Below are 15,036 nucleotides of genomic sequence, written 5' to 3'. Positions count from 1 at the left end.
CCCTCCATCGGCACAAAATGGGGTGGTTTTGGACGGAGCATCTGAACCAATCAAACACTCTCACCCAGTCAAAAGTTCTGGGTTTGATCCATCACCGTTCTTTAGCCCACTCTGCCACCCCAGTTCAGACATGGCTATATGCAAATCAGTCTGACCCTGTGCCTCATGGGAACAGTCCAGCCCGAACTGCCAAGCCATGCCTTCTCTGGACCGGAAACAAGCTACCGAGGACCGGTTTCTGGCATTCCAGCCGTCTTCAGCCCGGCTTGCTTGAATCCAGTGGAAAAGTGAGCAAGGGACTCACGTCTGAGCATACCCTGCCACACTTATGGCGGCCAAAGTGGTACAAAAGGGGGTGGTGATGGACGGAGCATCTGAACCAATCAAACACTCACACCCAGTCAAGATCTCCCTCCATCGGCTACTTCTTACAAATGCAAACTTGTGCTTGCCTGTCTTTACATGCATTGTTGGTTCTGCAAGTACTTCCAGTGAAACCACCACATGCACTTCAGCTTGGCCTGGCACTGGGAACCGCAAGCTTTAACCAACCTTCGACCCATGGCCGTGCTTGGGAACCTCTGCATTCAGCAAAGCCCTGAATGTCCACGCCTGACATGAACTAGTTAATTGCTCCCGCTTGTGTTTGAGTCTTCTTTCTCTGGACTGCACCATGGACGTCCCTCTCCTGTCAGTCTAAACATCTCAATGTAGGTTATTACACAGATGGCAGAAAGAGTTCTCTATTTGCCAACGCACTGCATCACTGCGAGTGAGAGACGGGCCGAAATACACACCCTCACGCCCTCCTTACCTGATTTTCTGAAGTTTACAATGATACTCGGAGATACTTGTGTAGTGCTTGGGAGGACCTGCACAGCAATGACTTTCTCAGCAGAAATGGAGGTGGTCAGTATTATTTAGTCTAGGAGGCACCGAATGCAGTGTAAAGCTATTTACTGATTAAAGTGTTGAATGTGTGAGGATCTTTGTACGGTTCATTGTTCTCTGCATTTGAATACAAAACATTTAGGAATTTAAATACTAAGTGGACCTGAGTAATTACTCCATCAATGTGACATACACCAGATGCCGATATTATACAAAAATATTTAAATTTTTATTCAACACAATAAATATTTTTGTTTAAAAAATAAAATATTGTATTTCATTTTTTATATTCCAAAATTGAATGCGGTGCATCTCATTTCATTGCATTAGTTTTGTTTCATTTTAACCAAATCCTACCCAAACTCTTCCACACTCATACTCTATTTAGTTACAAATATGATTAACGAAAAAAACACAATTTCTCCAATCGTTACATTTCAAATGGATAATGGTTGATGTTACACATGATTCAAATTGTGGTCTTGTGTGGAATATATAACAATTTATTAAGGATGAGGTTCCACCAATTAGAATGTAGCCTCTGTTTCAATCTGAGAAAACAAACAATATCTTCGTGGGTAAGATTGATCAAATCCTACACGCGTTTCGGCTTTGGGCCTTCATCAGGAAGCCATGTTTGATGCGAATCCTTAACACTAGAGCTTGCAAATATAATTTGAGGAAAAAGGATGATCAAATGCATTTCTGAATGCAAAATGATCTGCAGACCGAAAATGCGTTGTATTCTAAAGCTCCAGTCGAGAATAAAACAGAAATGCAATATTATCTGAAATGTTTCGATACTAGGCTGTACGATATTGGGTATCTCTTTTTTTTGCCTCGAATGTATGGTTCAAAAATAAAAACGAGCAGCTTGCCAGGCCCAAATTTGCCTTCTGCTTTTGAATCCCATTCGTGACAGCCTGAAAACATGCTGGTTCTGCGTATGGCGTCCAGCTGATGGTCCCATTTTGTGGTAGCGGCATTGTTCTCTGCATGACAGGGATGTATGTGTGCTGTAGTGCAGAACCCTGAGATTCCCAGTGTTTAGCTCAAGGCGGAGGTTCCCAGACAGTGTCTGTAGCCTCCTGTTCCTGGCTCAAGCGGACTCTTCACTGAGCTTTGTCTGAAGCAAAATGTTTACTCAGTCTGCAATATTCTATCACAGCTACCGTGCTGCACTCACTAGGTAAAATGTCTATACGCGCACAGAATGTAATTTGATTAAAAAAATTCTCCTGCAGTTTTCTCCTTGGCATATTTTTGTTTATTCTGTACTCAATAAAAAAAATTGTGTTCATGTCAAATTGCTGTCATTCAGCCTTTAATCCACTAGATTCCTCTGGGCAGGCCCTTGTGCCTAACACACCCTCGGGCGACCAACCCTCTGCTTTGGCAGAGTTATAATGGTCATCAGTCGTTCTTCTATTATGAGAAGTAAATCTCGTAATTGCATTCTATCTATTCTCTAGCTGATGTTATCTGTTTAAAGTGTTGTGATACTAACACACCATATTCATAATATAGGGGTCCAAATCATGAAATAGTAGAACTCCAAGTACTAGCTAGTTACTAATGTTTGTTTCGTGCAGAATAAACAGAGAAATATGTCAACAAGAAGTTTGCACAAGGATTATTATGTTTGGTGAAATGCACCAAATGTGTATGTGTGTGACACGCAACAGGAATAGAAGTGGCACGTGATGGGTGAGCTCTGTTTTGCAGCTAGAACTTGCGCCCACTGAAGAAAATATTTACAGATTTAAAAATACGATAATTTAAAAACTGGGATGCTATTTGTTTGCCTAGATTTGAAATGTTTGAAGGGATGCTGGAAGGGATGCTGGTGGTTCACATAGCTTGGATGATGGGCAGGGTTCCTAGAGCTTGACTGAAGCCTGATGTGCCAGAGCTTTGCTGAAGACCGGTTCCTAGGGGCTGGCGGAAGCTGACGTTTGGCAGCAGCCACAGGTTTCCAGAGCGCTCCTGAAACGCAATGTTTCCAGGGTGTTGATGAAGGCTGGGGTTCCCAGAGCTTATATAATGACTGAACTTCCCAAAAGAACCAAAACACCAGGCACAAAATCCCCCTCTCCCATTACTAAAGAGTCAGGCTGCATAATTTCAGTTATGCATTCTCAGCAGTTGACAAACCCTAGATGTAGAGTTCTCATCCATGATTCCAGAGATGATGTACATTTTGTTTGTCCCTGGAGAGATCACTTTTTCACCGTGTGCCTCACTTTCCTTATTTGCCAAAATTGGGGGCACTTGCAAGCAAACAAAATGTGGGTATTGACTGTTTTATATAGAGGTGGACATCCGCATGAACTGGTTCTTTCTTTTATCCTTTGTCCAATTAGGGGATGATCACCTTGGGTATAGAAATGGCACCAAATACGAGATGCTTCATGAGCCATCTTCTGTTTTCTGCTAACCTCTTAGTTCTCTGTCACCTTCTGCATGTTGGTTGTTTTTCTTCGAGGTGCTGAGGCAACATTGGTAGCACACACCATAAACCGCTTCTCAGACTTTCAATCACTGGCTCTCACTCACTGATCAAAGTGGGAACTTTCTCACCCTGCTCATACCGTGTACAAATCCCTGGTGGCTTGATCAACACCCCATACCATACATATGTGCTTTGTACATGAGAGTTCCTGCCAGCAGAAGCGTGAACATCCCCTTAAGTCTACAGTATACTCGTGTTTGTACAAGTGTGTGGTACACTCTGAATTTCTCAGCTAACAGAGCGAGTCAGTGTGTGAGAGAAATTATGAAAAAAGGCAAGGGGCACTGCGATACGGTAATGTTGTATCTTGACATTTGAATATGATTTCTTTATTATTGCCAATGTCGTCTACTTTTCAAATGATTTACATTTGCTTTCGTACCTAGTGAGCTGCGGTTTTGACTTAATTTGGAACAGGAGCATAGAGTAGCTTTTTTCTAAAAAAAAACGTAGCACATACGTCTTCATCCTCTGTGGCATGGTAGATCCTGTGGATTGTGCATACTGTCATAGGGGCCTAATCCGGATTCCTAAATGTGGACAGTTACTGCACATCGCGGTTTTCCACCAACACATCTTCCCCCACCTTTGACCTCAAAAACTAGGCATGTGCCAGTAAAAAACAAAAACACAAGGGGTAAACCTACAAGGGGGGCTATCAGATTTACCCCAGGGCAGTATTGCAGCACAGAAAATGAATCTCGCTCAGAATGAAGGCCATACTGTTATTTCCAATTCAGTTTACGTTTTATTATAGAAATTAAGTATTTGTAATCTCGACAATCTAGATACCTGGTTCCCGGGAAAAAACACAGCTCTAAACTGGTTGTGGTTACATGGTTGGGATTCCATCAATAATTAATTGACTTCATATGGAAGATGATACAAACACGTACATAACTGTATATGGATCTTTGTGTTTATTACTGAAATGAACAGGTAATTAAATGTCTTTTTTGTTCTTGTGACGAACAACCAGTAATAATTATTCAAACTTGACTATATTACCAGCAATTAAAGGGTGAAGCCCAGAAGGGTTACGCGGGCCATCTGAATAGCGTGCAACGATTTCATTAGGATCAATGCACAATATCTCCGCTCTCTCCTGCCTCCCCTCCGCTATGCCTTACTGGGACAGTTCCTATAGTTTTCCGTACACCTGGGGCCTAAGGTTATGTAATTAGTTGCTTTCATATTTGAATGCCTAATTTTTCATATAATCCTCTAGTTAATAATAAAAATTCTGAAATACCTCACATAGCGGAGCTGCCTAATTCTTATATATCTTTGCAACTCAACTAAAATATATAAATTGCATTCAATCTGAATCAATGCTAATCCGATTTAAATCGCCTTCACATAATACCTAGAGTGACTCCTGTGTTCATTATTCTAACGGAAAGTTAATGTAACTTGGGGCCTGTTTGAAGCTCGAATTCAAGCATAATGTGCACCATCTCCCTGAATATTGAACTGCATCGTATTTTGTCTTTTTCCAGCTAAGATTTAAATTAAGAAAGTTGTGTATGTGCACCCCAATTTTGTAGGCTTTTCTCAAAACTAGTTACATCTGTTCATATTTCACACTATTCTACCGAAGATACAGCTACGTGATATGATCACATGACCCGAGACTCTAACCACCAAAGATTTTGGGTTAACAAAACAAATCTGCATTAAAAAGTCTAGCTTGTTTGCTGGCAGAGAAAACTGGAAAGTGAAATTGAAGGTTGTATAATTTTTTATAGAAATCTCTAGCCAAGTTAACAAAGATGGTAGATAAGTCATTAAACTCTTTTAAATGCATTATTTTCATATCTTTTACAGGTACACTCAAGTTGTATTAGAGTTTATATAGGATTTTCTGTTCTACTGTGGTTAAAAATGGTATAACTTTTTATTTAGATCCTAATAATTTAACAAAATCCTAAATAGAAGCCATGCCTACGAAGTAGATCCCTGTTTTTAAAAGACACTAGGCTGTTCTTGAATGTGGCTTGTATGGTAGATGTATTTTTATCGCTGACAACTTACTCTTCAACAGAGGTCAAACCGTTTAATGTTAATATATGAGGGGTCAAACAGTTTCATGCAACCGGGATCATAGTGCATGTCTCCCTAGATTCATAAAAGGAGCCAATCCCAGCTCAGTACCAGCTTCAAGCTCGCAGGAATCTTAATCGAGAGAAGATAGATTCTTATTGTATGGCTATTGGTGTTAAAAGAGATGTCCCTAGTTTGTTATCGGCAACTACGCATTTCCCTTCACAGGTTCCTGTTGTTCAGGAAGGTATATCGTTGAAAAATATGTTGTTGTTTGTAAGTAAGCTGGGTAATGGACTCTCAAAACAAAGGAGAATGATTGTGGCTGTGGTGATGTGAATAAACCTGCGAGTTTCCCACTGACTAAAAACTTCCTCAGAGGAAGTGGAATAAATAGACCTGGAAGTGGCGAGGTCGCCATTAATGTGATATTCAGGGCTTCATAACACCACTTGACAGCTGCCTTGTTTCTTCCTCCTATAGTGCGATGGAGGAGCAGTCTCAGTCCAAGAAAGCGCTCAAGAAACAACAGAAGGAAGCCGAGAAAGCAGCCAAGAAAGCAGAGAAACAAGCCAAGCTGGTCAGTGACTGCCATGGCATTGTCCCACCCCTTGCATTGTGACTAGGTTTGAGACAGGAAAAGATGTGTTTACATAGTTGATTGGTATATTGTCTTAAATTCCTGGTTTTTTTTATACAGGGAGCATAAACAATTAATGCTTTTTATGAATAAACCTTTTTTGTATTCCATTCATGATTTGTTTTTCTATGCCTCAGTCACGTCCCAGCTGTCAACCCTGAACTTTCTAAACCTACTTTCTATGTTGTCTGTACCTTAATTGTTTACATTTTCGAGTTTTCTTTAACAGAGCTACATTGGGAACTAAAGACATTCCTTGGAATAGCTATATTAATAACCTTTCTTAGCAGCAAGTTGAGCATAGGATGCGAGTCCTGCCATCATCTGGGAAATAAAAACAGCTCTGAGAGCATCTATAATACCATCAAGTGTGATGTGTAGGGATTAGAGCTGAAGAATGATAAAAACATTTTTATAAAAAACATGCTTTTTAATTTTTTGTAACTTTTTTTTTTTACAAATACGTTCGGTGAAATCTGGGGCTTTTAGAGGCTTTTTTGAATGAAAGCTTCTTAATTCATACATTACTGGAAGCATTGTCAAATTAAAGTGTTACCCAGTTCCAACAAGCACGTTCCAGAGCACGTCAGCAACTGGGTGCCCAGGACAAAGAGTTGATATACAACAGAGACATGTATTTGTGTCTCGCTGGAAGTCTTTGGGTATATGACACCCTGTGCCCCAACAATAATAAAACGAAAAACTTGCACTTCACAGCACTAAATAGATTTGAGGGGGTTTTGGAAGATGGTGTCATTTCAACAAGTTCACACTCCCCGCCACCCAAGTGCTACGATGACCTTCTCTAGGTGTTCCTTACTAACGGAGTTGATTCCTCATGAATTGTGTGAGCTATTAATTTGTTCTCTGTATTCGGGCAGATTCTTGCATACATATATGTGCAGTTTGTGAGTTCCCTTGAGAACCTTCTACCACATCTACATGTTCTGGAATCTTTTTTTGGAGACCCAGTTGAATTAGCACTTGCTTTTTTTCTATGATTACTCTGAATTTTTGCATTACGAAAACACTCTCCTTGTAATTAGCAGTATATCGTTATTTTCCACGGATTCACTAGGGTGGAGTATCTATTGGAATTATTTCAGAGTTACAGAATGAAAAGGGGAGTTTAATTCGATCCTTGGCGTTGTAATGCTAAACACTTTGCCTCCAGAAAGGTAAAGATGGTGAACTTCAAACAAGTTCTGCTTTCCACCCATAAATGATAAGCATGATAGAGCTCATATTATTGAAAGAATGCATGCTTCCACATCTCAGTTTCAACAGTCTACATAAGGCATTTATTTAGCTTCATGAAATGTCATCATTGAGTTGGCACCAAGTCTTGAAGATGTCAATGGGGTGATTGATAGATTGGGGCTATGTGTGAGTCATTAAAGATGAGCACCATAACACAATTTTAAAATCTTGCTCAGAGAATACAAATAGAAAAATCCTTAAAAGACAGGGTCCAAAGTACAAACCATAAAGGGTTATTTACGGGGAGAGGTGTGGCGCCGCGGCCAGGGCGACTGACGCTGGAATCTGGGGACCGCGGTTCGATCCCCGGCGGCAGGTTAGCCCAGCACCATGTGACTCTGGGCAATGGTTAGTCAATAAATAAAAAATATTTATCAAATGCAAATAAATGTAAAATATGATTCAGTGGAAACTGAACCTTCATCTAATTAGTAGCCAGCACTGGTTACAGTCTAGCACAAAGCAAATGAGAATCAAAGAGCATTTTTCTTGTAGACTGGTCAGCTAAGCAGAGTAGAAGCAACATCAAATATTCTAAGTTCAGATCAATGAAAGGCTTGATGGGAAGTCTGCCTCTGAAGGAGCAAGGAGAAATCTCAACCTCGTCTCCCAAATAGTGAGTTTTTATACACAGAGAAACCTCACAGCCACTGGAGTTCGACTTCAATTTTATGTCGAGCTATCCAATAGCAAAACAGAAAACGCGTCATATAGTATAATGGCTCTTACTGTAAATCTGTTGATTATTCCGACGTTATGCCCTACAACAGAAAACAAATGCACATTAAAAATATAAACATCTCAGTTCAGCCAAAGGAAGTGGCCTTCAGTTGTATACAGTTGTAATTGCATCCGCTCCAGTAACAACGTGAACAGAGGATAATACACAACTGAAAGAGGCTTCTAGCCGCAGATTCCTTACCTTTGAATTATCCCCAGGCGTCAGACTGGATCTGGAAATTTTTGATGAGCAGTAAACCTGCACACTAGTAGGTGGTGTCCTTTACCTCCACGTGGAGGCCACACCGGAATTGACGTGGGCAGTGCCTATATGTATGTATGTATGTATGTGTCTTATATAGGCCCCACCCCAGCATGCTGATGTAAGTTCTATTCTTTCTTCTCCAGGCAGCACAGATCCTGGAGTAGCTACCCCTTAGTCAATTTTTGACAAACTTTTGGACGTTTCATTTAAGTCTTTTGAGGTATTTTCCTCTTGGTGGGGCAGCTCATCTGCGGAGATCAGGTGTGCCAGTCTTCCCCTATCTCGGTGACTTGCTGATGAAGTCTAGCTTGCCGCAGGTTGTGATCTCCCACCTCCACACTATGTCAGACCTTCTGCATTTGCTGGGGTTATCGATCCATTTGCCGAAGTTACACCTGACCCCTTCATCTGAGCTGTTCTGGACACAGTAAATGTAAATGTAAATGTTGGATACTTGTAAAGCGCACTGTTACTCTACCCGAGTGTCCTGGCGCTGTAGACCGCTGGGGAACCCGTCCTGGTTTTCCCTGTGAGATGGTCCCTTTCTGGGTATCTCCAGGGTGAAACCAGGCATCCCCGGCGTCTGTGGGGGGGCCGTTGTAGAGATGAGGGAAGCTTAATGCCCAGAGTTACCGAGTGTGTTCCCTGGTTAGAGTAGGCACTGAGGCTAGAATTATCGAGTCCGTTGACCCTGGTCCAAGACCCTGCCGCGTCGGGAATTGAACCCTGGTCCCGGGCCGTTCTCTGCTTACAGGTCTGCCGCCTCTAACCAGTGAGCCACACCTCTCCACAGTGAAGTATCGGACCTATCCTCCTGAATGGTGAGTAAGGATTTTCAGGCTATGATACCGATGTTTCAGCCTCTATCCTGGATTTCGATGAGACTGCCTCTGTGGCTGCTGAGCCTCAAGGCCTCCTGCATGTGACGTATGTCCGCTGGCATATGCAGGCTTGGCAGTGGGACATGAATTTCCAGTGTGCACAGCATCAGGGGAATCTCTCTGAAATGGTCCTGATCTCGGAGGCAATTGCAAGAGATCTGCAGTGGTGGTTAACGAAAAGTGATTGGGTTAGCAGCAGACCACTCTCCCTTCCCAAGCCAGATCTTATGGTAATGACAGATGCGTCACTCTTGGGATGGCGTGGCCATCTGGGAGAGGTGTAGATCAGAGGTCCCTGGTCTCTGGTGGAATCTGGGCTCCTCATCAACCTATTGCAAGGCGATCTGGCTGGCATTGAAAGCCATTTTACCCTCCATCATACAACGGCTAGTACAAATGTTCACAGGCAACACCACCGGCATGTGATATTGTAACAAACAGAGCGGGTGGGGTCATGGACGCCTTTTTAGGTCTCACCTAGCGATGCAGCGCATGCGCTGCTCGCCTTGGCGAGACCTATTGTTGTTGTTTGGTGGGCGAAGGGGGACAGGACATGTGCATGGCTGGCAGCGTTAGCACAAGGGACAGCAGATGTGTGCGGGCTCGGCTCCCTCATCGCGTGCAGGACAGAAGATGTGCATGCATACGGCTCGGCTCCCTCAACGCATGCATGGCGTGCTTTTGCTTTCCCCTGGACACAGACATGAGCTCCGAGACTGAGCTGCAGGTAAGGACTCATTTCTTGTCGGCTTACACCTTGCTCTCTCTCTTTTCTCTTATACGACTTTATTTCCTCTCTTATCCTTGATCACTCTTTCCGCGTCTTGCATTAATTAGATGGCACTCAGTTAGCTGATGATTCAAAAGGTTCTGGATTAACCAAGCAAATATATTTCTGGGTGTATTTATTTCATACTAAACTTTTAACTTCTCCTGGGATATTTTGTGCAAGATGAACAACAAGGAAATTATGTTATCCGTGCATTATTTGTTGCAAATGTACACATTTCTCTCTAGTTTTGTGGGGCCGTACCGGCACTTCTCAGCAGGGTGCATTTCTTTTTGGAGGGACCGTACCCGCGTGCCTTCTCAGCATGGTGTATGTTTTTTAATAGGAGAGCAGCGTTTTCGGCAGCGTTCCTGTTAGTTTAATGGTGCAGAAGGGCTCCTGTATATATGTTTTTCTGTTCAGAGTAATGGCACTTCTCAACACTGCCCCACACACAGTAGTCCATCACATACCAGCGTGGCATCAGCCGGTGGATTTCAGTATTCTGAAGAGAAATGCTGAGCTCTGACAGCTAGTGATGGGAGGACAAGTCTGCACCCGCACGGAGAGGCACTAAGTGCAACCACCTTAGGGCTTTGAAAGATGTCTGAAAAGAGAGTAAGAGAGCACAGGTTGGAGACCATGGAGAGAGTGCGTTCCTCAATGTCTGGGGGGAATCATCGTCAGTGAGGGCGAACAAGGCTGTCAGTCTCCAGGGGCCTCCCCTAGAGGCAGAGAGTCGTAAAACACATGTAGGAATTTAGGAACTGCAAGTAAGATTGCATACGAGTGGATTGGAGTGCATGCATTGATTGTGATCTTTATACATATTATGGCGTTTGATTCTGTACTGCCGTTTCAAAGTGAGGTAACTGGTGCTAATATTAGCAACTTTAATAGTCCTCAGTATTGCAGCCTCGGAACGATAACAGGCAGAGCGGCCTTGCTGAGATTTCATCTTGTAATCTGCAAATTTCAGTGAGGAGCGTTCATCTCGCTGAGCCATGAATCAGACCTCTCTATGTTTGAATTGCCTATGTGTATACCAGGGTACAAGTCCTAAACAAGCATTTGGAATGCAGCAGGTCACGCATTTACGCGAGTTTAAGCTATTGGCATTGTAAATGACAATGTCTTTTATGTATGTTTTTGGTTTTTAAACCTAAATAAAAGGCCAATTGCTTAAACTCGCGTAAATGCGAGACCTATTGCATTGCAAATGCTTGCTCTAGATGCCAGGCATCTCTGGACATAGCTGGGAGAGCAGGACATCTCCCTGGTGGTGCAACATCTGGCTGGCTATCTGAATGCCTGAGCAGAAAATCTCAGCAGCTGATGCCTATCAGATCACGAATGGCGTCTCCATCCTGAAGTAGTGCAAGGTCTCTTTCAGCAGTGGTGAGAGTCTTGGTTAGATCTGTTCACCATGGACGAGAACACTCAATGTCAGAAGTTCTGTGCACTGAACTTTCCAAGGCGGCTCTCACTAGGAGACGCTTCATCTCAAATGGAGTTCAGGCTCCTGTACACTTTTTTTTTTTGTAACTTGTTTTTAGTGAAACACTGCATCAAAAGATCTCAGTAACATTCATCATGCTCATACATTTACATCTCGACAACTGTTTTTGTTCCAATGAATAGACTACATGACTTCGCTTTACTTCACCATCACTGCGCGCGAGATGAATTACTGTATGCAGCAGTGCGTTTTGGGTTAGAATAATGATCACAATCATAAACAGTGAAGTAAAAACAGCAATTGAAAAATTCTGTACAACATTTTGCCCATACATCTCGTGCCCAGAGTTCTTAAGAAGATCAGGTGCGACCGAGTGCAATTCATTCTTGTGGCTCCATACTGGTCTCTGAGAGTCTGGTATCCTGAGCTGTTGAGCATGGCCATTGTTCCTCCAATCAGGCTGTCCCTTCAGGAGGATCTTCTGTCACAGCAGCAGGGGAGGGTTCTTCTACCGAACCTGTCAATGCTTAGCCTTCTTGCGTAGAGATTGAGGGTCAACAGTTGACAGCTTTCGACCTACTGCCCAAAGTCTGCATTGTTATTCTGACAGCCAGGCATCCCTCCCCCAAAACGGTATACGCCCGCTGTTGGGGCAAGGCTGTGGCATGGTGTGCAGAGAAACAAGTTTACCCTCTTTGTGCTCTCCTTTCTAAGGTTCTCCTGTATGTTCTTTCCCTTGCACAACAGGGCTCTGCTGTGTGCACTAAGGTGTATATTTCTGCTTTTCTGTGGTTGTCTGGCCTATTGTACATATGTTTTTGAAAGGTTTGTAACATATGTTTCCTTCATCTCCCTTCATTATGCCTCAATGAGACCTTAATCTTATCCTGATGTGTGCTCCATTTGAGCCCTTACACAACTGTCCTCTGAACATCCACCTAGACAAACTGGTGCTTCATACGAGGGCTTTCTTTCTTCAGAAAGTGGTCTCTCCATTTCACGTAGGCCAAACCATCACTCTGCCGACATTTTACAGTCCACCTCATCCCTCAAAGGAAGAGGAGCGACTTCACCATCTTGACCCAAAAAGAGTGTTGTTGTTCTATCTTGACCCCACACAAGAGTTCCGGGTGGACAACCAACTCTTCGTGGGGCATGTCGGAGCGAAGAAAGGACAGCCGTGCTGAAGTGTACCATCTCCTGATGGATCGTGCTCTGTATGAAGTTCTGCTGTGCATTGGCTAAAAAACAACCTCTTGAGGCTTTACTTGCTCATTCTACCAGAGCTAAAGCTGCCACCACTGCATTAGCTTGTGGAGTTTCGGTCGTGGACATCTGCCAGGCGGCTATGTGGGCTTCCGTTCACACGTTTACCAAACACCAATGCCAGGACTGTCAGGTCTGTAGGAATAAGCATTTTCTCCATTCTGTCCTGCAGGACTTACTCCTGTGAAATTGGTTCACAGACCTATCTCTAGGGAGGGATTACTTTGGTATCTATTCTACGATAAGGAATCTGCTGCTAGAAGTCTTTGTCAGATGAACAAGTTACTTGCCTTCTGTAACGCCTTATCTGGTAGATACTCTATCTAGCCGCAAATTCCTGACCTCCCCACTCTGTGAATGGATTTCTAGAGACAGGGCTATTCCTTTTCAGGACTTTAGTTTTCCACACCCGTGGTCAGTCACTGTGCTTTGTAGCTCTGCGCTTCTGGTGCAGAAAGTCGCAAAACATAACGGACGACAAAACGCTGTGGTGTGGTACCTACATAGGCACCACACATGTCACTTCTGGCGCAAACAATGCCATGCAGAGCCGGTTAACATTACCTACTGGCATGCAGGGCTACTGCTCAAGACAAAGTTCCAGCTCCTGTCTATTCCAAGATAAGGAATCTGCCGCTAGATAGCCTCTACCAGATAAGGTGTTACTGAAGATTATCAACTTGTTCTTTAAAATGTTATAGTGCAAGCAAGACCATGGAGCTGATAGAATTTTGCACAATTAATCAAGTAATGAAGGCCACATTTGAGGCTACTTGATCCACAGGCAGAGAACGAGAAAACATGACATTGTCAGGCACTGCACCCCATACGCATTTTAAAATGCATTTGAAAACATGACTAGTCCTACTTATGTTAATTTATTAAAACCTAAATCTATGAAAAATAATGAAAACATTTCATTTGTATCTCTCCAGTATTAATTTAAAACACAGAATTATTAATTGTGGAATTTACTTTCACAAAGACCTTTCCCACTTGTGTTCATGAATGCTTAAAAACTCGGACATTGTTTAAATCAGTGCACAATGTTTCATCTCGGGGACTTCAGTTTAAGGGTGCGTGCAGAAAGGTACCTCAGGGTAGATCAACTTTTTTTCCATGTAAAAAGAGCCCTTCGGGATTCATCTGCAGACCTCATCTGCAACCCACTTAACATTTAGGACCGTTGTTTTTAGTATTTAGTAGCTATTGCATGCTGGGCTAGTAAGAAGGTATTTAAAGATTAACTCCCCTTTTAACTGGATTAGAATAAAATGCAAGTGAAGAGGGTATGATCACACTCCAACAAATTAGCAATGACCATTTTTTTTTCTGATAGACTTCCAACAGCAGATTTCTCACCTGTGAATTTTCCCAGGTACCAGACTGGATCTGGAAACTTTTGTTAGCAATTCCCTCATGTGTCGGCAGGTGGGGTTGTGCGACTTTGCGTCGGATCTGACCTGCCATGGATGTGATGTCTGGGCCCCACTTTTTAAGCCACATCTGTGCCTTGGCTGTGTCTTGGTGTGAGTTCCTTTCTTACCACGTGTTCTGATGCGCATATGGAGCTTTGACAACCAGTTTAAAGCAGTGTTGTGCCCGTCATCGTCATATTTTGCACCTCCCCAGACCCAAAGGCCGTGGTGGCGGAGTGGGCATTATCTACCGAGCCTCCTGGCAAATAAACACTATAGATCTAGATCAAGTGGCTGGGTTTGAGCTCTTTGGCCTATCCATAAACTGCCACCTAGGAGATACTTTTACGGCAATTATTTGCTATCGACCTCCAGGGTCCTTCACCACCCCTCAACAGCAAGCATTACTCACCACCTTTACGAATATGGCAACCTCCCACAACAAACTAATAATTTTAGGGGATTTTAATCTCTGGCCAAACGGTAGCCTAGACACGGGTCTAGACAACCTCCTGCTGTCCTGTGACAGCGTGGGACTTCACCAACTGGTTAAGCAACCTACCCATGCAGCAGGCAATCGACTCAACCTTATTTTTTTGAGTCCTGGTTTAACGCACATGAATGACATTCTGCCCATGAGCTGGACGGATCATTCTCTTATTAAATTTTATATTACCAGCACTAAAACAAGAAAGCTGAACAAAAGCGTTCTACCAGAATTTACATACAGAAACTGGAAAGCTCTTGAAAAACTAAGCTCTACTACCAATGTATTCGATGTGGAAGATAGCTTCTCCCCAACTAACTCGGTTGAAAACAACTACAGAGCCTTCAGCACGAGGATAGCATCCACTACGGACTCTATTGCCCCACTAAAACATTGTAAACCAAAAGGCAGAGCACCTGCTCCTT

At 43.0% G+C, this 15,036-nt stretch overlaps 1 protein-coding gene across 1 annotated transcript in view; it reads left to right on the top strand.

Moving 5' to 3' along the window:
- DARS1 (aspartyl-tRNA synthetase 1) overlaps positions 1–15,036 on the top strand; it is a 390,822-nt gene that overhangs the window by 114,499 nt on the left and 261,287 nt on the right. The window contains exon 2 of the mRNA XM_078682456.1: positions 5,930–6,026. Within this exon, the coding sequence (XP_078538582.1) occupies positions 5,930–6,026 (97 nt within the window). The remainder of the gene's footprint in view (positions 1–5,929; positions 6,027–15,036) is intronic.

This window comes from Lissotriton helveticus, chromosome 3_1, assembly GCF_964261635.1.
Source record: "Lissotriton helveticus chromosome 3_1, aLisHel1.1, whole genome shotgun sequence".
NCBI lineage: Eukaryota > Metazoa > Chordata > Amphibia > Caudata > Salamandridae > Lissotriton > Lissotriton helveticus.
The sequence above is the reverse complement of the archived record's forward strand: the minus strand, read 5'-3'. Positions and strand labels throughout refer to the sequence as shown.